Genomic DNA, 24,934 nt, shown 5'->3' with positions numbered 1-24,934 from the left:
TGGTCTATAGTTACCCTAGCTGTGCTTTTGATCACCTTTAATTTGCAATGTTCACTTATTGCTTTTGGTTCTTTCCATTCACTTTCTTTTATTTGAGTGTTTTTCTTCATTAGCATAATGTACAAAACTGCAGGTAAATATTTTAATTTTATTGAAGTTTTTTTCCCATTGGATGTGAAATATAGCCGGCAACAGCATCTCTCAGGAGAGATGAGACTTACCATTTTGTTCAGATTTGTTGTCAAAAACTTTCTTTTTATATTTCAGTATTTGTTATTTTCAAAATTAAATAATCCTTGTGGTGTAATAACTTTCTGAAAAGTAACAAAGCAAATGGGCACAAATAATGTGTTGTCGTTTATGTAATTTTGTAGATGACCTCATCTTGTATGATTTAAATTCTTACGTGCAACAGCTTGCTGAAATCACCCCATTACGCATCAGATAAAGTAATTAGAAAGGGAGTTTTAGCTTGAAATGAGTTGCATAAATATCCCATAGTAGTTGTGTGACAATGCTGGTGTCAGATGAAACCAAATGGTTCAGTATTTTTTTCACTATTTTTTAGGTTTTTTCCCATTCATGTATGAATGATAGCACCAAGGAACATTTCTCTTCATGGCGATGCCATGAGGGGAAAATCTCCCAGTCAGAACTCTTGTCCCCCCACCAGTAAAAAGCCAAAATTACAAAAATGTCCACTTTTTGCTGCAATTTATTCTGCCCCCATGTCCTAGCCTAGCCCCCCCAAAAAAACCCAATTCCTGGCACAGTCACTGATAGTTTGATATTTAAGGGTCTCATCACTCATGCCAACTCTCATGTAGTTCCATGTGACAACCTTTTCAGCATGTTCTACACTAATTATTCAAAATTATATCCCACACATTTTGTTCAATTAATGCCTAATAAAGTGTTTGGAAATTTGCACTGCGGTCTGTAATGTTGTGTGAGTTTTATGTAGATCTGAAAGTCATATTTGTGGCTTGGTATCTTTAATTTTTATTTAAATTGTCAAAAAAAAGAAAATTTTATTATCAGCTTTACAAATGCTTTTGTAGGAAACATTAATAGATCAACTAAAAAAGTATACTACATATTTGTATTGCAACATATTTTGCTACAAATAGCAATGTATCAGTGCCCCTACTATTTGGAATTATTTGTGTTATTGAAATAATATTATGTACATGTATAATGATGATGCACAAGTCTACCTTGAACATAATTATTAGTCATGTAATTGAAAAAAGTGCATTGCAGTCGTGTTTTGCTTTATAATATTGCAGTTGGTTAATGAGCCATATCACGAGCTTTGTTTTTGGATAGAGGTGGTGGTTTCAATGCATCGCTGATCCTGTGTGGAAGGGGGAAAGAGGAGAGAGTGAGGGAAAGACGGAGAGAGTATGACGGGGAAGGGGAGAGAGTAAGGGAAGGAGAGTGGGAGGGGAAAGGAGAGAGAGTTGAGTTCAAGGGAAAGGAAGAGAAAGTAGGAGGGGAAGAAGAGAGTGGGATGGGGAATGGAGAGAGTGAGCGAAATGGAGAGAGAGAGAGTAGGGGGAAGGATAGTGAGGGAAATTGAGAGAGAGAGTGGGAGGGGAGTGAGAGAGAGTGAGGAAAAGAAAGTGGGGAGTGAGAGAGAGTGAGGGAAAGAAAGAGAGGAAGATAAAAATGGATTCTCTCGGTCGGACATCTGGGAACATTGTACCCTTTGTCCCCTTTGCACAAGTGTTCATATAGTAACCAGCTCAAGGAAGGCGAACCGCACATGCGCACACTGGTTTTACAAGGCTTTTCCCACTGTGTGACGTCAGCCTGACCGAGAGAATAGAGGAAGGAAGAGAGGAGAAAGAAAGAGAGGGAGAAGAGAGGGTGAAGGGAGGAGGGGAGAATATAGGGAGAGAGTGAGGGAGGGGTGAAAAGGATAGGGAGGGAAGGAAAGTTTGTGTGCCTATATGATTTACATGTTTGTGCATTTGTGGTATATGCATGTTTTTGCTTGTAAATGTTTGCATGGTATATTTGTTCGAAGGTACGTGCGTGAAGCCAAAGACATGCACTGTTGCACAAAATATAGTCTCCTTAATAATATCTTGAACTGACAGTAATGTGTGTGATGTTGTCAGGCAAATTGAGTCTTCTGACCCGAAAATTTTGATTTGGCGGAAATAATGTTTTGCAGGGCACATAAATAATCAATTTTATCTTCATCGTGGAGTTGAGTTCAATAGACTTAGTGCTAGTGAAAGACAGCAGCACTTTTTGAACACTAAACATATTTGGATATGACGACAAACCATCACTTACGCAGACCAAGAAAAACCCGTTTCAGGCATAATATATTTTGCAAGTATACAGGCAAACACCATTCAACTGTATTTATGTCCCTATTAGAAGCAAGCAAGTCTGGACGTTTACACACAGTGTCTAGGCCTATCATGCAGTAGTCCCATTTAACTCTAATAATTCAAGGAGGCTGATGTTGCTTTTTGTGCTGGGAAGTAAAGTGCAGCTGCATCTAGTAGCATTAAAAACAAGATGAAAACTTAATGTTATTGAGAGAGGTAGAGGCAACTTAAGGGCAAATATATATGGATATTTTTTCAACAAACATTTTGAAGCAATATGAGGGGCATGGTTAAAGGTTTACCTTGATCCAAGTTACAACGTCTCATTCCGTTTTACTTGCAGATGATACGTACTCTGATCGTTTTGTTCCTTCCTTTTTGATTTAGGTGGTACTCCCAGTCCCATCTCCTTAACTTTCAGTGATGTGTGTGTGCATCAGGGTGTGATATTTTTGACCTGATTATAGACTCTCAGAAGTTTGAACCTTCCTTGTCCTTGTGTTGGTGAAAAATAGGGGTGTGTGTTCAGTAATGATAAAAGAAAATGAACAAACTTGCAAAAACATTATGTATACTTTATACCCTGATTTATGTTAAAATCCACTTGTTTTGAAAACAACAAAACTTAACAGGCGTCAACAGGCGTTAACAGGCGTCATAAGTGTAATTGATATTGTTAGTTTGTCATACATGTCAGGGGTTTACTTTAATTTAAAAGTTATCCAACTTCAATATTTTTAAGCAAAATTGTCTTTGAGTGTTCTCATACATATTGACCTATCTCAAAATCACACGCATCTAACAAATGTTTGATTATGTGTTTTTTTCATGTTGACAGACACAAGAATATGCTCAAACAGTGAATGACTCGGTAATTAAACCAACTAGGGAAAAGGTCCACGATGGCACATTACTATCAGACCTCTCATCAGGCACAAAATCATGGGCATCTAAGGTAGGTATATGTACTAATTCTCATCAAGCAGGTGTCTGCGATGTATAATGTTCGCAGATTGGGCTTTTCCAATTAAAATCCATACACCCTATGGACGATATGATTTTAATCTTCCACACAGGGAGTGTGAACTTCAAATAGGGTTACCCAAATGGGCAACTTCATTATAAATCTACACTCCTGGTGTGAGAGATTATAAAGATCATGTCTTCCATAGGGTGTATGGATTTCAACTGGAATAGCTGATTGCGACGCCCCTCGATAGCCAGCGCAATTAGGACTGGCTCAGTTTAGTAGATCGTGATGCCCAAAAGGGCAGGCTGTTGCAAAGTGACCATCGAGTGCTATAACGAGCTTCGGTTACGCTGTTGGGCTCAGAAAGTCAGCTGCTCTATTGCGCTCTCTTGGACGGGACAATTCAGTTGCTCTAAATGGGCTATTCCAGTTGTTCTAAATGGGCTATTCCAGTTGAAATTCTTTACTTCCCATATGGAAGACAGACATGACCTTAACCTTGTGCACAGGGGGTGTAGATTTCAAATGGAGTTGCCCATTCCGGTAATCCAGGTCTGCAAACTTTTTGGAATTGCATAGAGTGAGATAATGTGCAGGGCGTACCGGGACGGGAATATTGTTTGCAGACTTGAATTGTTAATAATCTGTTTTTTTGCCACGGTAGCGGCAAAATTTTGATGGATGGGTGCGATTTTACTACTTAGCATATGAATGTGTGAGAGTTGACAACCTTGCATGAGATTTTACTACCTTGGCGTGGGAGCATGAGAAAGTGCCCCAAAGCATGAGACTCGTGCTCAATATGTGAGAGTTGGCAGCCCTGGGTAACCCCATTAGAAATTCACACTCCTTGTGTGGAAGATTAAGATCATGTCTTCCATTGAGGGTGTATCATGATGGATTTCAAATGGAATAGCCCTATAGGCTATCTTAGAGGGTACAGTGCAGTACTGAGCCAGTGTTAATCTCATGATACTGTGTTTGGATCTGTAGCATGATGTACTATCCTTCATAGATATTTAATATTTAATAGAGCATGTTTCAACACATGCATGTGAGTGGTAATTTGCTGCCAAAATCGTATCATCATAACTCCCTCAAATTCAAATTTACATCGCAAGAAAACAATAAAAAACCAGAAACAATTTGCTTGTAGCAGTCAAGTTTACAAAGCATCATATTCTTGAAGGATAATTAAGTCCAAAATTGACTGGTGGTGGTATATCATGGGCTATTCCAATTAAAATCCACACTACCCCTGTGGAAGATTTTGGAAATATTTTCAAGAGGGGGAGTATGACTTTCAAATGGAATAAACACGTTAAGCAGCTCCATTTGAATTTCATACACCCTCTGAGAAAATTCAACCTGAATCTGCCACATTGGGAGGGTGAGTTTCAAATAGAGTTGCATTGGTTAATTAGCTAATTCCATTTGAAATTCATACTCCCCCTGTGGAGGGGTGTAGTGTGGATTTTAGATGGAAGAGCCCAATAAGACTATAGACGTGAGCAAGATAATTTGTTAGCTTTAGTTTTGTGGTATAGCACAAACTTTTGCAAAGAATAGGTCTACCCGATCTACTGCATACCTTTTTGTAAGAAATAAAACTGAACTGAACTGAAGGCTGAAAACAAAGACGGCTTTAAGGTGTGGTTTGATGAAGGGAAGGTGGGAACTTGTAATTGAAATGCATAGCCTTCATCTCGATATTAACTTCTGGCTATGTTAGCACAGTTGCATGTTTTCTCAAAAAGAGAAGTGGAGGAGGAGGAGGATAGGCATACATCTCGCCTTAACCCCCTCCATACGGGTGTCAAAGCCAAGTTCCAAATTTTCTTTAGAAGTTCGAAAATTTCAGAATTGTACATTTCCATGACCATATTTGGAATCAGCATGTAAAATGCATTAAAATGAGTACAAACAAGCCCCGTTTTGGTTCAGTGGTTCTTGAGATAGCACTTGATATTTTTAGAAAATTTGAAGCCTAGGCCAGCATGAAAGTATTAAAACAAGCAGACATTGTGCAGTCAATAAATTCTATCAATATGAATATTGGTTGTAGGCTTGTCTGTTTTACATGCATAGACATAGTTCTTATACTCGGATTTGTAGTAAGTTCGTAAAAAATGGGTCTTGGTTCCTTGTGCATACATATTGAAGTCAATCCTATTAGTGCCAATTAAAAAGGCGTTTGAATTATTGTTTGAAGTTTGAAACTAACAACTAAAACACATTTTTTGAAATCTATGAATTTAGGCATACAAAAATTAAGAGAGTAAGTGATCGCATTGATCATTGTATTTTTTGTGTGAAAGCTTTTAACTTTAAAGAGGACACAAGGAAAAAACTTGGGAATTTTTATAAAAGGGAAGATAACACACTCTGCTTTTTGAGAACTTCTCTAAGTCTAAGATCATCGAATGTAAGTACTTGAAATGCTCCAAACTGTTTTATAAGGGAGTGTCAGTGATTTGCTCCAAATCTCGCTTTTCCCTGCTTATACAATTTGATCAAAATCATTCAATTCGGGCTATTCTGGTAGGAGTATGGCAACTGGACTCTTTTGACATTTGACTTAAAAATATGGCTCCCGAAGTGTGTTGCACTACGTGCCTGCACATAACGAAAACTCCTACCTCCAAGATTGGCTAAAAAATGTAAATTGTATCACTATCCGGTTGCTTTCATACTTATTACCAGCAAGGTATGTAGTATATTTTGACAAGAATGCAAACTTTTGATTTTTAACAATTCACTTAAAAAGTTACCTTTTCAGAGTCTGTGTTGAGCAGCAAGGTAGTTTGCGACACCCATCACCGTATCTTCATTCTGCAATGTGGTTCCAATCCTCCAGTCATCCGACCATCTTTGATGATGTCACAAACTATGTCGCTGCTCAACACAGACTCTGAAAAGGTAACATTTTAAAAAACAAATGGTTAAAAATCAAATGATTGCATTCTTGTATAAAGTATAGGTGTACCAACATACCTTGTAAACGATAAGACTGCAAGCGAAGTGATAGGGATTACATTTTACATCAATGTTGGAGGTAAGAGGTTTCTGTATGTTCGAGCATGTACACACAGATAAATGGAGCTTCATATTTCAGATTTAGATGTTTTCATGCAATTTGGTGTGTCTGAAAAGGAGCATTGATTAGGAAAATAGGCATAGAGGCATGAAGTAAGAATATCAAAGTGCATCATCACACACATTAGCACGTACCTAGGAGTCCTGTACCTTTAGTGATATGACCACAAGTCTAGCAAAAAGCTGGCTTGGTTTGAGGGTGATATATTATACAGATACTCAGCGCAGTAATGTGATACAATGCCTAGACGTTGATCCACAAGCCTCAGCACACTTTTACACATTGTTGATGACCACTACGGCCCCACATCATTCCATAAACAATTAAACACAAGATACAAGAGCAAGAAACAATTTGATTATAGATATTTTGTTATTGTTGATAGTGCCTTTAATTCAGTTCAAATCTGCACTTTAATGTCACCTTTTTTGTATGCATTGGGAGTAACCTTGTGTACCTCAGTTGCCTCAAACCAAGTCTTCATGGATATAAATAGGTGCAGTACAAGGCTTCTCTTTGCAATAAATGTGTTGCTTGTGATGAGTGGCTGCAGAGTACCTACTGCTTTGGTTTCCTCAACTTAGCATCAGGGATGCAAATCATTTAGTGGATGAAAGTACATCTCTTGTTCTATTTTGAGGTTAGGTGATTGCGACAGGTACTGATCAATTCTGACATCGATGTTGCCAGACAGTGGTGTAGTGTTGTGATCAATTCTGACATCGATATACGCAGACGGGGTTCAATTTTTGTCACACTTTACGGGATCAGATTCTTCTTTGTTTATTTTAACAAGAATTCATGTATTCTTGTCAAGTTTAAGTGCTGTGAGCGAAATGTGTGTGGTTTCCAGAGAATTTATGCTTATCAGTGAATCTTATTTTACAGAGTTTTCAGGTTTACAAAAATAAGTAAGGAAAATGGGCATTGTATTAAGAGTACCAATGTATCATCACATACATGTAGTCCACTAGTACTAAACTCTCTGGTAAAAAAAAAGTCCTGTATTAAAAAATCTTGTAAGATATGTTTACGCAAACATTTTGGTAAAGTATGTTGTCAACACTTAAATATTCTGATGTTAAAGTGTTTTGCATCATATTTCCAAAAATGTTTTTGAATGTTATTACATTTTTACCCTTTATGTAACCCGACATTTTCTGGCAACCTTTTCTAACCTTTTATGAATGTTTTGTGTTTGCTGGCACATGACATGCTCCATTCGGACTTAAATCTGGCTTGTTTTTGGAAATTTAAAAAGGTTTAAAATTTACTGCAAATTATTTATAATATAGAACAAAATTTGAATCACAGATTTAGCACTGAAAAACATGAGAACATGAAATTGGAAATTATATTCACTGCTTTAGCAAGTATAAACCAAGTCCATATTCCCATCATTGTCAAATATTTGGCTATTCCAGTTGAAATTCATACTCCCTATCGAAGACATGACCTTAATCTCACACACAGGGGGTGTAGATTTTAAATGGAGTCACCCATTCGGGTAACTCGATTTGAAATTCACTCTCTCTGTGTGAAAGATGTAAGGTCACATCTTCCATTGGGGGTGTGGATTTCAAACGGAACAGCCCTTTGAAGATTTAGTATTCCGTGCAGTATTTGGTTGCAGGGAAGTCTATAGGAAGAGTTCATGATGTAAAATGCAGTATTTTAAAAAAGGCTGCCTTGTGTAATTTTGTAATTTTATGACATTTTATGCAATGAGATATATTGCAATTGCTAATTAGGAGGGACTAATTAGTGTGAGTACCGTATTCATTCCAATAAGCGCCCAGGGCACTTAACAAAGTCATTTTGGGTGGGCGCTTATTTTTTACATTGTTTGCCTAATTTTTTCCCAACAGGCGTTTTATAGAGAAAAATTTACATTATAAAAGGGTCCTGAGACTTTCTAGTAGCTTTTCTGATGCAGAAAATGTATTGGAAGTTTACACAGGACTTCTAATCCCCCAGCTATTTCACTGTATCGACGTCTATCTTTCACTTCAACATTAATGGTACCCTTTAGCAAATTGAAAATACCCCAGATGCAGATGGGCGCTTATCGGGGCATGGGCGCTTATTGGAACGAATACAGTATTTGTTAATCCATAATTATTGTGACTATGGCATTAAAAGCTGGTGACCATTATAAATTAAAAAGAAATTTTGAAATATAAAATAGTACAATCAATTTCAGTATTGTTGAAGGGGAAAAATAGCAGGGTTGGAAGCAGGCTTTACTTTTCTGAAAAGCAGAGCCTGGTCACAAAATTAGAGCCTGGTTCAGGTGGATTTTGTGTGAACCAGGAGCTACTTACGACCAACCAAAAGTTAAAACACACTGCTACATCTATTCTGTCTTTCAAATATGAAATACTGAGACTTTTCCCTGGATACAGATTAAATTTAAAAGTAGCACCCGTTAAAAAGAGGCTAACCGGGAGTTCTTTAATGATAACCAGTGGGCAAATAGAGCCCGAAAGCCTGCTAATTTTCCCTTTATATTGTTTTAAAAATACCACAAGGCAGCAGTAGCGTATATCGTATTTTGAGCCTGAACTGTTCATATGTGACAGGAATATTGGGATAGATATAGTCCCAGAGAGTTTAATTTCCTGTTGTTTTAGTAGCAACGATTTTCTCACATCGACTAGTTAAGTGGAAAAACACTTGTCCTTATTTTCGAGACAACCTTGTTTTGTAAAACGGGAAAGTCATTCCTCAAGTACCAGTAACAGTATATTGTGTTCTTTGCAGTTATCTAATTTAAGAGAAGAGGGGAAAAAAAAGCATTAACTTTGTGTTTTATAGGGTTTGGGTTATGTTGTAGGATTAGAACTGATTCTGAATACACAGTAACAGCAAAGTTTGTAACTTTTGGAAAAATAAAGAAGAGTTTATCTGGTCTGTCAAAGATAACTCACAATCCTTGCCGGGGGAGTGGTGAACAGAGAGAGCGCGGAAGGTATGACAGAAGCGAGCCATGAAGCGGCCATCTCCCTGTCCTGGCGGTGCTTTTCTAACTACTGGGTATACTGATACAATTTTGTTTTGTGGGAAAATAATCAACAAGCCTTTCAGAATGGCTATTAATCCAAAAAGTCAAAAGGAGATCAGATATTAAGAATGTCATAACGGGGGGAGGGTACTTCCAAACGGGGTAGGCTTTTACAGAAATTCCTTTGTCATGGGTCCATGAATCACCCTAAAAGGGCACAATTTGAAGCTCAGGTGGCACAAAATAATACAGATAACACCCCACCCAAAAATATGGATTTTGGTACCAAAAGTGCATTTGATTGTACAATATAATCACACACTGTAAAATCTGATGTGTTTTCTCAAAAAACAGTGCCCAAACTTAATATTTAAGTACATTTGGGAACTTGGCTATATTAAAGTCATGTATTGCCAAATAAGCAATAACCTTTAAGCAATCCACATTTGAGCAATACAAATAAGTACTTTTTTGACTGTTATTTTTCAGCGGTTGAAGAGCTGAAAAGCTGCTTGTACGCATTTGATGCCTCACTGACTTTGATCACCCCTCAATTGCAAAAGTTCTCAAAATATTGACGTTTATGCAACATGGTGACAAATTCAGCATACTTGCCTCAAAGTATGTCTGTTGAAGCATGTGATATTGTTGAATGACCCTATACTAATCATTTATCAAAATAGCAACGTTTAAACACTAACTCCCAACTTTTCACAATTCTATTCTTCAGCCTGCATGTAGTTTATATTGTATTGTATAAACGGCCAAACCATTTTAAAAGTCAATTCTAAAAATTCTGAAAAAGGAACAAAGATTAAAAAAATAGGAATACATGTTATCTTTCCTACATGAGTGAAACTATTTCCCATATTTTTTAATTGTACCCAGTCTATGGAGGTTTGCTGTACTTTTCTCCCTTCCCAAATCCCACTTCAACCCACTTGTATGGCCCCCTGCAGAAGCAGTGTTCACTCAAAGGCTGTATGTTGCAATTGGACTATTCATCTAAAATCCACACTCACTAGGATCCACAACATGCTCATCTATCAGGGGCACAGTTCTTTAACCCCAATACATTTGTACATTTATTGAATGACCTTTGACAATTTGGGTACAAAAACTCATACCCTGTAAATTGAGGTCAAACTTTGCACTATGATTAGGTAATTGAGGTTATTGGACTATGCCATTGGGATGAGGCTATTGTGGTCCATAGTGACTACCCCTGTGGAAGATTTTGGATTTATCTTCCACAGGGGGAGTATGAATTTCAAATGGAATTAGTTCATTTTAACCTACTCTACTTGAAACTCACCCTCCCACTGTGGCTGATTCAGGTTGAATCTTTCTCAGAGGGTGTATGTAATTCAAATAGAGCTGCTTTTAATATGTTTATATCATTTGAAAGTCATATTCCCCCTTTGAAAATATTTCCAAAATATTCCACAGGGGTAGTGTGGATTTTAAATGGAATAGCCCTTTGTGGTGCAGAGACAATGAGTTCAATTCAAGTTTTTGCCCAAATTTAGCATTTTTAGAAAACAAGCTATTTCTTCACAGACTCAGACAGACCCCTGAATTAACAGCTCAGAACCCTACAACTAAGAACAAAATGGTCACTGTTTCAATGTGTCACATTGGTTTATACCTTTAATGTCATATGGTCTGCATTTACAGAAAAAAAGAAAGGATCATCCAGTCTGATAAGATTTGCTCTAGATATTATGGTAGCCTATATTAAAGTGGAATTTCAGGTAAAAGTAGGAAACAATATATTCTATACAGTGTGAGGTCTATAGTTTGAACTACTGAGCTAACCTACATTAACTTCTGAGTGCTAACCTACATTTATGTCTGGTTTGTACATGTAACCACTCAACTTGTTTTCAGTAAACTAGAATGGAGCATTGATTAGCCAAATGCGTGTGTGATAGAAACCTAAATTGCTGGGCATCGGGTTGTAATCCACGCATTGAGTAATAACCTAACAGACATGAGAGGTCCTATGATAGTCTCAGCAAAGAAAGTTATGGAAGGAACCTTGTTTGGCCTCCCAGGAGAACTTTTGAAGGTTCTCAGGAGGAACCATAAAAGGAGCTTAGGACACTGAACTTTTTGGTTCTCTGAAAGTCATTTAGAACCTTTTTGTTATCCAAAGGTTCTAATATTTGTCCTTAAGGGTTGAATAGGGAGGTTCATTCAGAACCTTTATATTCAAAAGGTTTTAGAACTTTTTGTAGAACCAGTTATGGTTCTTTATGTGTTTCTGAACCAAAAGTTCCTCAAAGTGCCATAAGATCCTTTTAAGATCCATTTTCATTGGCACAGTTCATCAGATGTGCACTGCAAACCTGCCATGGTTCAAGTGCTGTGTCCTGGAAGATGAGCACAGATCTATGTAAGCAACAATGGGATGAGGGGGCAGTGTAAAGCTGAATTTATGATACATCGCTGATACAACCAATGAGGTAAAGCACTTAATTGTTATGTCAGGAAAAGTTAGCGACTTGCGGAAAACCGCCCTGCTGACTAGACATTTAGAAGGTTCAGAAGGTACCATATTGGTCAAATACCAATATAATTTTGCGGGGTTCAGTAAATAATGCCTTTAATTTAAAACGAAGTTACCTTGAACGAGTTGAATGTGCCTGATTGCGCCATACATGCATCACAAAATTAATAGGTTTATTCAGACCTTGTCCTGAAATTTCCACATTCATTATCAGCAACTAGGCAAATTCAATATTGTGGCCTTCCAGCTATTATTTATGGGGCTTTTGAAACATACAACATAAATGAGTATGTCTGACTAGGATGTTAAAGAGACATTTCAATTTTCCCTTTTGATTCTTCAACACACTTGCTGTAGGTTCCCTAGCTATAATATGATAGCAAGAATACATGATACAAAATAATATTATGTTATGACAAGTATAACAAACATTTGAAAGGAGTTATGTAGACCAATTCCGTAGTTGTTGCTCAAAGCTTTTAACCCCAACGGTACTAGACCATACAAAACAATACAGCACAAAGCGACTGCAAGACTTGTATCCCATGTGATCTGATTGCATAATCTCTTCCTTCCTTCCTTCCTTCCTTCCTTCCTTCCTTCCTTCCTTCCTTCCTTCCTTCCTTCCTTCCTTCCTTCCTTCCTTCCTTCCACTTTGTATTTTTGTAAAACGGTACTCAATTCAGCCTTTGGCTGCGATGCATCTGTTTAATAAAACCTAAACCTAAACCTAAACTTAGGCAAAAGGCAGAAAGGGGAGTTGGGGTTACAGATAAAAAAAATATCTGAACTTCCACTTTATAACCTTTCTTTCACTAATTTACTGATAAACTTGAGTCCAGTATATATGGAGCAATATTTTTACATATAGCAGAGAGAATCATAGTAGTTTTACTTTTCTTCTATGAATAGATGAGACAATAATATGTTGATTCACTCAGAATGGGACTGATAATAATTGTGGCTATATCAGGCTATTGTTTACAACCTTGATTATCTCTTCCAGTTAGCTGTTCAACTTTGAATCACAGGTGCAGGAAGTTCGGATATACATGAAAATGTGAATGAATGAAGTGCAGAGAAACTTCTTTCTATAAGGCATGTTCAGTGATTTCCAGCAAAATGAGAGAAATATGTTGATAATTGTAACTTGAAAGCAGGGCATTCATATAGAAAATGAATCAAAAAGATTGCCATTCAACATTCAAGAACAGTACACATTTTGCACACTGTGCTGGTGGCTGCACTTTTGAGTGACATTTTGGTTCATGACAAATCATGAAGATTTGTTAAGTTGGTTCGCTCTGACGCTCTCTTGCTAGGGGTTAAACAAAATGGTTACAAATCATCTAATTTTCAGGTTAAATGCATGAAACCTTCAGTTAGAAGAAGTTGTGGGGCCCGAATGTCCCAGTCCAGTGAATGTGGTTGAAATCTAAAGTTCCCCCACTATCAAACTTCATGTTTGATCCTCATACTAAGACACACCACAAAGATATGTATATGTGATGATCAAACTGTCTGGAATTATAGCATTGTAGCTGAGGATCATTGTCTTCTATAAGGTGTTATTAGTCATGTTGTATAGTAAGAAACATGTGACTCATGTAGTCTAACCTTTTATTAGAAGGTGAATCTAGATGCTCTTAATCATGATTTATTTTTAGCTTCCATTAATGTTTGTTACCATGGTTACATGATGCTCACCATCAAATGCAGAATGAGTTTATAAACTCTGGGGTGAGGGTGCTCAGTACAAATGACCTTACAGGGGATGTAAGGTCATTTTCTGCCATTTGGTATATCAATGATCCCTTTTTCTTAGCCAATTTTGGTATATGGATGTGTCCTTTTTTCAAAATTTTCCCATTTGTTTCCAAAAAATAGCTACATTTTGCCTAAATGTAGCCAAAATGTGCACAAAAAAAGAACAGAAAATTGACTTTTGGGGTAGTGATGGGTCCAAATTTCTTGAAAAATGTGTATATATATGGATGGGTTCAGCGGCACTTCCCTGCCCAAACCAATCTTGAGTACCCGCCAGGTGTTAAACGGTCTCAGCCAAACCAGAATGTCAAAAAAATCAAGCCGAAATCGGAATAAAAAGGCAATACAGCAATCTCATGACCATATCTGAGCCACATAGAAAAATGGAGAGAAAAATTATGAAATTTAAAGAGTAATAATATTCTAGATTTGTTAGAAAGGGTAATTTTTAGCTTATAACTTTAATACGTTGGATGCAGCCATGCTAGAAATGATTTAAGCTCACACTGCAATGATCAAGGAAAGGTTGTATACCCTTCAACTCAAGCACACACCAATTTAATCCTGCAAAGCACTGGCAACAATTTTGTTACTTACAAGTATTAAATTTGCAATTCTGTAATTTGCGTAAAATTTATCTTGCATCCCTCAGGAGTAGCAACTGTTTAAACATAGGATATGTATTCCATCACAACATAGTTGATCGGGTCCAAAATCTTATTAAGGAGGCACACAGGATCACTAATTATCCATTATTATTCACCTCATAACTCGAAAACTATTCATGTAAAGTATATAAAAGTATACATTTTTTGAACGGAAATGAGCTCATAAATCCATTTAAAATGTCAGTTTTGGGTCAAAAAGTACAATTTTCGAGAAAATCCCCAAAAACGGCTTTTTTTGACCAAAAATTTTGGTCCGCCATAAAAAAATTATTTGAAAAGCAAAAACTGTAAAACATGAATTTTATTAATTTAGACAAATAAATCTAGAAAGTGTTTTTTTATTTTTTCGAAATTTTGCTTAGTTTTTAAAATATAGGCAAAAAATCAGTAAAAACGCGATGTGACCCGTGTTCAAATTTTTTGAATCATGGGTGATAAAAAAGTTCTAGGCCCTAATTTAAAAAATGAAAAAACACTATCTAGATTTTGGCCATATCTAAACGTTTGACTTAAAAACTTACCTCAGTGATGCTTCATTTAGACGCTATGGCGGACCAAAAATGGTTAAAAGTGGTCAAAAGTGAACTTGCCGAAAATCGCGATTTAGACAAATACAGCGGATTTTAGGTCCATTTTTGAAGATTATTCCATAAATATATAATCCGTGATTTGTGACGTTTGGTCAAGTTAGAAAATGAGAAGGCGCCCTACTGCAGCAGATTGGCATTTTTTGGTGATTTAGAAGGTAAAATATACAATATAACAAAATTATCCGTGCACATTCGGCAGATGTTTATCCACATGGTGTAGCCATTTTATTTACTGCAGTCTTGTTTCCATGGTGCAGCAGAGCTTCCGGCAAGGCCGCGGCGTCGCGTCGGCGTTTGAGGAGCGACAGGCGCAGCATGGACAGACAGACAGGTTACGCGAATAAGTTGCACAGTGCATGGTCGTGTTGCCGCGAACGAAACCATGATTATTTAAGCACAATTTTGTCCTGTTCCGTATAAAAAAAAGATCATGCTCTGTATTAAAATTTGCGGACATCAGAACATTAAAATTAGCATAGAATAACTGACAAGCAATTATTTTAGCAGATAATCAGGAAGTTTTATGAAATGAAGAATCAATTGAGACATAATCATGATAATTGCGATGTTTTTAATTGATCGTTTTTGGTGATTTTTTTTTTCTTATTCCGATATTCAATATTCCGTTTTTGTTATTGTAATTGTTTGTTGTTATTTTATATCATATTTTATTTTTAACTTTTTACGGAATATCAAACACGTACAAAAGTCATAGGCCTATTATAGGCCTAAGGCCACAATAAAGTTGTAAAATATTTTGTACCGTATAAAAAGTGAATAAAATACAACAACAAAATTTTTTAAAAAAGTGTGTCTTTTGTTGTTTTCAATCAAATAAACGTGTAAAAAGTGGGGTAAAAGTTGTAATAGGCCTATGTCTTGAATAAACTTCTTGTAAAACGGACAAAAAGTAGGCCTAGGCTATATATATGTTAAACGGGCAAAACACGGAGAGGTCACAAGAAAACTGAAAACACGGAAATTTACATAGCCTAACAAAACCGAATTTCAAAAGTAGAAAACGGAACACTTATGGCTTTAAATTAGATTGTGGTTTATGCAGTACCGTATATATAGGCATCATGCATGCTATAAAGAGCGTTTTAAAACACTGCATGAAAAAAAAAAAAAAAAATGCTTTAAAGCAGTTTACCTTTTAAAGTATGCAGAAAACATTATCAACGTGAAAGTTGAAAGCCAGACAAACATTGCAAATAAAAAGGCATTCGGCCAAAACATTCGCAAAAAGTGTTCGCAATCATGGTATAGGCCTACTAATGGAAATGTAGTTAAAATTGGTTATGAAAAAAGCACGAATTTGCGTTTTCGATTATATTTCTTGTTTGAAATTATGCTTTCATAAACGCGTGCTCGCTATGCCGATTTCAAATATCGACATTTTTGACATAGAGTTGTAGGCCTATGCCTAGATGGTCGATATGATGTAGGCTATTGAAATGCCAACGTTTTTGACATTGCGTTAATGGTCAATCAGGAGAAGAGAACGTTTGAAAACGAATCTTAAATCCGTGTTTTAATAACACTTTGAAACATTATTCAGGGCCTTAGGTATCTAATATAGGCCTACCGGTAGTAACTGCTTGCCTATTTTTATGGTCTTCAAAATGAAGACGAGACTGAACGACCACAGACCAACCAAGGCTGGGACTGCATAAAATATAAGCTAATATAATAGGCCTATATTCTTGTCCAACTATACCCACTTGGTAAATCAAATAACAACAATGAAATGAATGAATGAATGAATGAATGAAATAAAACAAATTTTAAACATAAAATAATAAGCCTAATGATGTACTATAATACGGGCTAAATCTAGCCTACTAGCAAAATATTTAGGGCCTACCTTTTCTATCGTATCTACCAGATTGCGTCATCATTACAGGGCTTCTTACGGGTAACTACTTCTTATATACAGATAAATTTCATCTTTTCAAGTTCAGAATGAAACTTGAAAAACAAAACAAAAACAAACAAAAAATTCACTATTATGTTCATATAAAAAAAAACTATAATTTATACCACTATATCAGCACTTTTTTGGCGAAATTTATCGAGTACCGGTAGGCCCCGGCGGTAGGCCTACTGATTCTAGGACGGGGACGATGGTTGTCCGTCGGCCCGCAGTTTCGCAATGCAATGGTGCAAGCTTTACCTACCTTGGAAGAGATCAATACGATAAAATACGGTAGTGATCGCGATTGGCGACTCCAGCGCCTCAATCAGTAATCACCTCGCCCATCCAGTTTACCATGTGTGCGTGTCTTTGCTAGCTGTATCGCGCAGCAGTGCACGCGTTACGAGAACGCGATCTATTGCGGAAAACAATAATTTATTTGCTTTTTGCATTTTGACGAATTTTTAATGAAAAAGGGTCTTTAAAATAGCTTTTCTTATGGTTCAAATTTTAAGATTTCTTTAAAATCTATTAATGACAAGATAAAATACGGTTTGAAGATGACATTAGTGATGAAAACTCAATTTTGGCTATGTAACACTTCAGTGATCCTGTGTGCATCCTTAAAGCATCAATTTCAAAATTGATCATTATCATGAATATATATTTCAAATTGGTATTTAAGTACAATGAAATGAGTATAAACATGCCAGGTATTGGTCCAGAGGTTCTTGAGATAGGAATTGAATCCACAATTAATGCAATGCCTCTAGTATTTGTTGATATATACATGTATCAATTGATTGCAGCATTCAAAATCATCTCAGGAGTATTCATTTGAATATTTTGAATATTTTGTCCTTCATTCCCTTAATGATGATGCTAAAACATACTGAAAGAAATTGTTCCTATCCTGGCCCTGTCAAAGCTGTTATTTTGTACAGGAATAATGATATGGCTTTTTAAAGTTTTAAATCATATCATTTTTACCATTGTAAGCATTGTTTATATGAGAAGCATTTCTTACTGGATGGTATCATTATTTTATTTGTGCAAATTTTTTTGTAAAAGGTGATCTTTTGTAATTTTTTTTATGATTGCAATGTAATTCTTTTTTGTGTGAATAAAACACTGAAAAATTAAAAAAGTCTTGATAATATGTGACACGATCAAGGGGAATGAGTCGGATGTCACTAACATTGATTTTGAAATATTGGCAAAGAAAGTGTTAAAATTGTTTTGTTTTCTACTGTTTTCAGCGATTGATAAAGTGACGTAACTTCGCAAAGAAAAGTCGTATCAACTTGGAGTTTTCAGTTTCTGAAAGCTCTTAATGGCCTCTTTAGAAACATGTAAAACTCATTTTCGACCAGGGTCGACATGTGACTCATTCCCCTTGATCATGTCACATAAAAGTGCTTGTCACTACTTACTTTCTTAATAAGCAAAGTACTTATATGTTCATAGAGCTGTAACAGATTTGATTTAACAGGTAATCTGTATTTTCATTTCCAGATTCAGGTTTGCTTCTTAATGAATAGATGGCTTACATTTTTCATTCATAACCGACAAACTTCGCAAGGTTAATTGCTTCATTTTGACAATACATAAGCCATCTTATCCCATGTAATGAGGTGTATTAGAAACAATATATACCAAAATAAATTATTAAGATAATTGGAATGTGTATGTCCTACAGCATAGTTATTGTTAAGAATGCAAGGGTAGATGGGTGATTTAATTAAAACTTTGGAGGATTATTAAGGTTATAGTTCTTAATCAAAGGGACTTATATGTGCACACAATTTCAGAAGTGCAGCAACCTCTCAAAAAGAAGAAATAAGTAAATTATACGTCATCACAAGAAAAGAATGAGTAAACGCTGTACTTGAATATTCATATCTATAGAGAAATGTGTGACATTGGGCTATTCTAGTTGATATCCATACAATCCCTATAGAAGACATGACCTTAATCTCCCACACAGGGGGTGTAGATCTCGAAGGTAGTCACCCATTCAAAAAACCCCTTTTGAAATTCACTCTTCGAACCTATTTGACCACCCTTTATGCTGTATAATTTGTCATCCTAGCGAATCCGTACACAGTAAAATATACAATGTATATCTGTGAGCAGGGGAGAAGCATATTTGAAATGAAATTATATATAATGTGTGATGATGATGATGCAAACCATGCAGTGCTAATTGTAATTCGATAAAGTTGCAGGTGGATGCGGTCATATTTCTATGAGTGGTCAAACCATCATAATCAATGCTTGGACATTTTTATTTATTTTAAAGGACTTACAAATGGATTTAAAAATTGACTTGCATGGCAATTTGTTGACAATCCATAAATGATTGTTTTTATACTGAGTACCTCGCAGTGCCGCTTTTGTTCCCCCCGCATATTTAGTCCTCTCACTGTTGACCAGGTTGTAGCTGCTGTGCTACAAATGCAGGGTAACGATTCACTGCCCATGTATGTTGTGGGGATCGTCACCCACACTACTGGGCATGTCGGCATATATCACCAACTCACATCACCTCGTATCAGATCAAATGCAGGGGAGACACTTGATGCGAAGATTAGTCTCAATATAATGAAACTGTAAAGATTAAGAGAGTGCAGTCTTGAGATGATGATTGGGTTTAAAGCATGCAATGCATGACTAAGATTATAGGCTCCCTCATCACTATTCATAATAATGTTCGTTCAAAACATTTTTGTTGCATCTAATTTTCTATTACATTTGGAAAGCTATGGCGGCAATGACAGTGATGAAATTAATATCTTTGCAAGACATTTCATATTTTATGTCTCAAAATGTTTGATTTTATATTTATGCATGTAAATAATTAAGTTTAACATTTGCTTTATTCAGTTCACATCACGCTCCCAGCAAGACACCACAGAAGAAAATACCCCGGTAACTATAAACAACTTGATTACTTAGCTATAGTCTGTTTCCCTGAAATTTGAAGAGTGAGAGACAGTCTGTGTGCATCAAAGAGGTTGGACCCAAAGAGTACCAACTCAAAATTCCCCTGTCAAAACCATTTTGGTTTGCGACTCACAGAGGGCAAATATTGTATCCTCTATTCATCAAACAATAATTTGCATCATAATTCTAACAGCAACTCATTTCATATTGGAAGTTTGCCAGGCGTATAGTGAAATAATCGGAGATATACTATTTTGCCTTCCATGAGCGACACACAAACTGGCGAAGTTGGTACTCTTTGGTTTTACTTCATTGGTGTACATATGTGACACGATCTGGTCCATGGGGGCCAAAGGAGGCATTTTTGAAAATTGAGTTACTGTAATTATTACATTATTATTACTTAGTTCTAAAGTTATGAAGTTTTTTGATGTCTATTTTCTTATGTATTTTATTGTTTTTTACTCCATATTTTTACCTTTATCTCAGTTTCAAATTTGCCGCCTTTGGCCCCCATGGAGTAGATCATGTCACATATAAGTTTGCACAGACCATTTTCAATACAATTTTAAGCATATTATAAGAGTTTGGATGAAGAATTTAAAATTTAGTGATTACAAAGACTGGTGAAAGAAGTATGCATGAATCAATTTTGATGCATAATTTTTAAAACTATGCACAATCTACACACACCAAATAGAATCTTCAATATTGTAATAATCCTGTTTTGGGTTCAGTAAGCTGTGTAAGATCAAGTTGAACCCAATACTAATTCAATGGAATGGATGTAAAACTTTTCAAATTTCAAAGCAAACAGACTGTTCTACCTGTCCCCCTCTATGGTGTCTTGAATTCCCTATTGTAATGTAAAACCTCCCGGTGTAAAACAAACCCCATCTTCAGGACTTCAAAAGAAACGTATGAGAGATAGGCCTATACCGTGCAAAAAGGTCATCAACTATGCTTTGTTTCACCTCAAATTTGGTAGTGATGTCAACGCTTTTATGCAGTAACATCGCATGCATGCATGTACGTTCTGCAGGATTACGTGTACGATTAGATGCTGCGATAATAATCTGTTTTGGGTTCGTTAAGATCAAGTTGAACCCAATACTAATTCAATGGAATGGATGTAAAACTTTTCAAATTTCAAATCAAACAGTCTGTACTACCTGTCCCCCTCTATGGTGGCTTGAATTCCCTATTGTACTGTAAAACCTCCCGGTGTAAAACAAACCCCATCTTCAGGACTTCAAAAGAAAAGCATAAGAGATATACCTATACCATGCAAAAAAGTTAGCAACTACGCTTCGTTTCACCTAGAGTTTGGTAGTGATGTCAATTCTTTTACACGGTGATGTTGCAAGACAAATCGCCCTGGTATGTTTGTATGTATGCTCTGCAGGATTACATTGGTGTGTACAATTCAATACTGCGATCAACGTAATACGCACCTGCATCACTACAAAAATTGAAGGTGAGATGGTATAGTTGCATATGAGGATTTCATAGGATGTTACTAGTGCACACTTGTGTTCAGTCATATCACACGGCCCTGCATGGTGCTAACAATTCAAAGTGTTCATAGTTCTGGTCGCTAGGGTTCAAATCCCCGCACAGGCATGGAATCCTACGTAATATGTACCATGTTCGCTTCCATCTAGCGATCAATAACCTGAATAACCATTGTGTAATTCAATTCAATGCACAAGCTCATACACATGTGGTTCTTTGATGTCAATCGCATACAATATAACCCGTGATCAATAATGAACGTTGGTCAAAAGACGAGCTTACTGAAGTGAAAAATTACGTACATGCAGATTCATCATTTATGCATATTGCCTTGAAAATCATAAAAAGCAACTGCTTGATCAACCCAAATGATTTTATAAGCGTTATTTCTAAACCAAATTTCAAAACCACAAAGTGTTTTACCTGACTTTTGATCCAGAAATGTATGAATTTGATGAGAAATTGTGATGAAAAATAATATTTTACAAGTCAGATTCAGAAAGAGAAAATCTCATTGCACACGTTAATTACATCACAATCCAAACATAGATGGTTAAGTTCATGGAGAATGTTACAAACTGTTGTATGTTTTGCCATATTGTTTTTCTATAGAGAATAATGTTTTATCGTAAAAATCGGACACGAAAACCTATCAAAAACACAACAAAAACGTGCATCGCTATTTGTATGCATGAAACAAATTATAAGAATTGTACAGAAGTGACCTAACACTTATGAAGGCTGTATCTTGAGAAAGCGCATGGTCTGATGCTTGAATCTTGGCAAGGACACTCTGGTGAAATAAAGAAAAATATATGTGATTGATTTTGGGTGACTTTTGAGCGTTAAATGTTTCAAAATTTAAAAATGAACAAAATGCGAGTAACTATGATGTCATCAACATGACAATAATATTCATGATAAATAATTATTGCTCCATAAAAAAGAAATGGTTAACAAATGGTTTGAATACATCGCACGACCGTATAGTAACTGTATCTAGAAAATTTTGCAAGTTATACTTGTCAATTTTCGTCAGAAACGAGCTTTTTCTACGGTTACTGCCCAGCTCATTAGCGCGATATGGGATATTCTTTACCTCGAGTTTACTGCCCTCTGTTGACGACAGGGCTTCGAACTCTTATCAAGGCGATCTAAGAAGTGCAGGGCCGTGATCAGTATGCAGTTGTGTCCAGATATCAACGGCTCGGTGCCAGAAGTGGGTAAGTGTAATAGCTGCCATGTGTAGCTGCCATGTGTAGATGAGTACAATATACTATGTGTAAATTGTCAAATGTTTACAGGGCAGCTATTGCACTTACCCACTTCTGGCACTGAGCAGTCAATATGCACAAAAAGCGAGATCATAATTATTAGAATGAAATTAAGGCTACTAACTAGTGCCTTTCTCTCTTTGAATTTTGTAGTATTGAATACATTTTCTTACGTCAATCTTGTCTACCGAGTGAAAAACACAACCTTACACCAAACCTCAATAATTTCATTTCATGTTGCGTCATTGTGATAAGTGATATGGCCATGCACCGGCAAGAAACAACCTATATTGTAATCATGAGCTACATTTAGAGGCACCCCACAGCAGCTAAAGGGAGTATCCCATTATGCTTTGCAATACCATAATAGAACTAAATGTGTCATAGAAAATGTACACAAAATCCCTCACTTTCAATTTTCAATTTCTTGCTTAAGGGTAGACGAGGTATTGTTGGTCAAAGCAACCTAAAAATCGATTTTCTTTATCTAGATAAATATATTATTGAAAAATAACACCTTGATGTTTTGCAAAAGTTCATTCTACAAATCGTATACTTTGCAAACTTGCTTAATTTATTGTTGTTAATGAGTTATGTACGTTTTACAAAAGTGTTGTTGTTTCAGCCCTCTTTACAACGTAACTCAAGAACCGCAGCACCTATAAAAGTATATCTGTGATATTTTAATTCTTCTACATGCTCGCTATGAATTGAGTAATGCAGTTTTTGCCAAAGCTCACTACCATTCGTAAGATGCTGTGAACTACCAAATCACAACAGTTTAAAATAATTAATAACCTTAAATCAGGGAAGCTTAGACTTTCATTTGAAAAAAATATGACCCCTGAAGTATTGTGAAACTATCCATAGCCCTCACTATCTGAGCGGCTCTTGTTAATATTTTGTATACATTTGCTATGAAGCATGCAGATATACTGCAATGCATGATGGGATACTCCTTTCAGCTGCTGTGGAGGCACCCACTATCATCTGATCAGTACCTTGTCTTGCATATTTAAAATGGCAATTTTGAAGCACGGTCACTGACACACAGTGATCTTCATTGTTGAGCTCCTTGTAAATCTCAATAGACACTAGACAGCTCGTTTAGGCCTTGTATTACCTTTACTTTATAATCACACTCTTGCCACTGTTAGCTGCCTAAGTACAGTAATTAATTGCTATTCTATGGCTGAGAGCAACATGTTGGATGTTGTCCAACCAGCTGTAACCTTTTGGTGATGGTATTAATTGATAGCAGTTTGCCGATTTACATCATTTATAGCGTCATTATTGTTTAGAGTGCCCTTTTGTTATCTCTCGTATGTAACGGATACTAAGTCTTGAGGCTGTCCAAAAGCGTATTATGTGTAGTATTATCTGTTAAGAGCATTCACCTGTAATTGTTGTAGAGATAAAATACTAATATGTACAAAGCAGCAGTGGACTGGTGTCTAAATGTCATGTTAGTTAAATTTAACTCTTAAATTGAAACTGATTTCTGTGTTTTATAACTCTTACAAAAAAGTTATTAATGCAGAGATTGAAACATTGTCCAGTTATTTAGTGTCAATATGAGATGAGGATTCCATCCCCAAACCAACTCGATCCATTTAAATATGTACTTTGTAGAATATCAGCATATAGATATAATATTCCTAGTAATCTGTGTACTGTGACTGTAACTGAGTATAAACTCCTTTATATTCCTTTACCTCCTCTTTGGCCTAATCGAGACGTGATTGACCAATGCTGTACATGAAGGGTTACAGAAATTAAATGCATTGATCTATATCAGGCCTTCTCAACTAGTTTATTTGAAGTGCCAACTGGAAAATTTGAGTGATCATGAAGTGCCAGCATGTCAAGGGAGGACTTCGCAAGGTAGCGCGTGCACATAGTGTGTGCAGTGGTGCTTTGGGGTCCAGGGGCAGCGCCCCAGGAAGCTCATGGATTTTAAGGTTTTTTAAGGCCCAGATTGGGTAGACTAATTCCAATCAGCCGTCTACACTTCGCATGTACTGTGTATGCTTCGTAGTGACGACTGATTATCTTACAGCCAATATCATGACGGACTTCTGAAAACTATTCAATGCGATTTTAGTTGTGCGCCCGAAGGCGACTGACTAGCGGCGCCCGTGTGCAGCGTCGATGTACCGCGCCGCTGTGACAAGATCGCGCTCTGAACTTCTAAAAACAACAAACTCGGTCAAAAGGTCAATTTGGACACAACTGCGCATGCTCTATTCCACAGGAATCCTGTTGCAAAATCCGTCACTTTTTTTCCACGTAGTTTTCTCAGTCGTCAATCCAGACGGTTGACGA

At 36.5% G+C, this 24,934-nt stretch overlaps 1 protein-coding gene across 3 annotated transcripts in view; it reads left to right on the top strand.

Moving 5' to 3' along the window:
* Positions 1-24,934, top strand: part of LOC140166104 (ADP-ribosylation factor GTPase-activating protein 1-like) — a 77,870-nt gene that overhangs the window by 34,710 nt on the left and 18,226 nt on the right. For 2 of the 3 annotated variants that reach the window (XM_072189489.1, XM_072189487.1), the window contains exons 9-10: positions 3,187-3,303; positions 19,761-19,805. In XM_072189489.1, the coding sequence (XP_072045590.1) occupies positions 3,187-3,303; positions 19,761-19,805 (162 nt within the window). The remainder of the gene's footprint in view (positions 1-3,186; positions 3,304-19,760; positions 19,806-24,934) is intronic. The other variant, XM_072189488.1, reaches the window with a different exon arrangement.

Source organism: Amphiura filiformis, chromosome 12 (genome assembly GCF_039555335.1).
Source record: "Amphiura filiformis chromosome 12, Afil_fr2py, whole genome shotgun sequence".
NCBI classification, from domain to species: domain Eukaryota; kingdom Metazoa; phylum Echinodermata; class Ophiuroidea; order Amphilepidida; family Amphiuridae; genus Amphiura; species Amphiura filiformis.
This window is presented reverse-complemented; position numbering and strand designations above follow the sequence as displayed.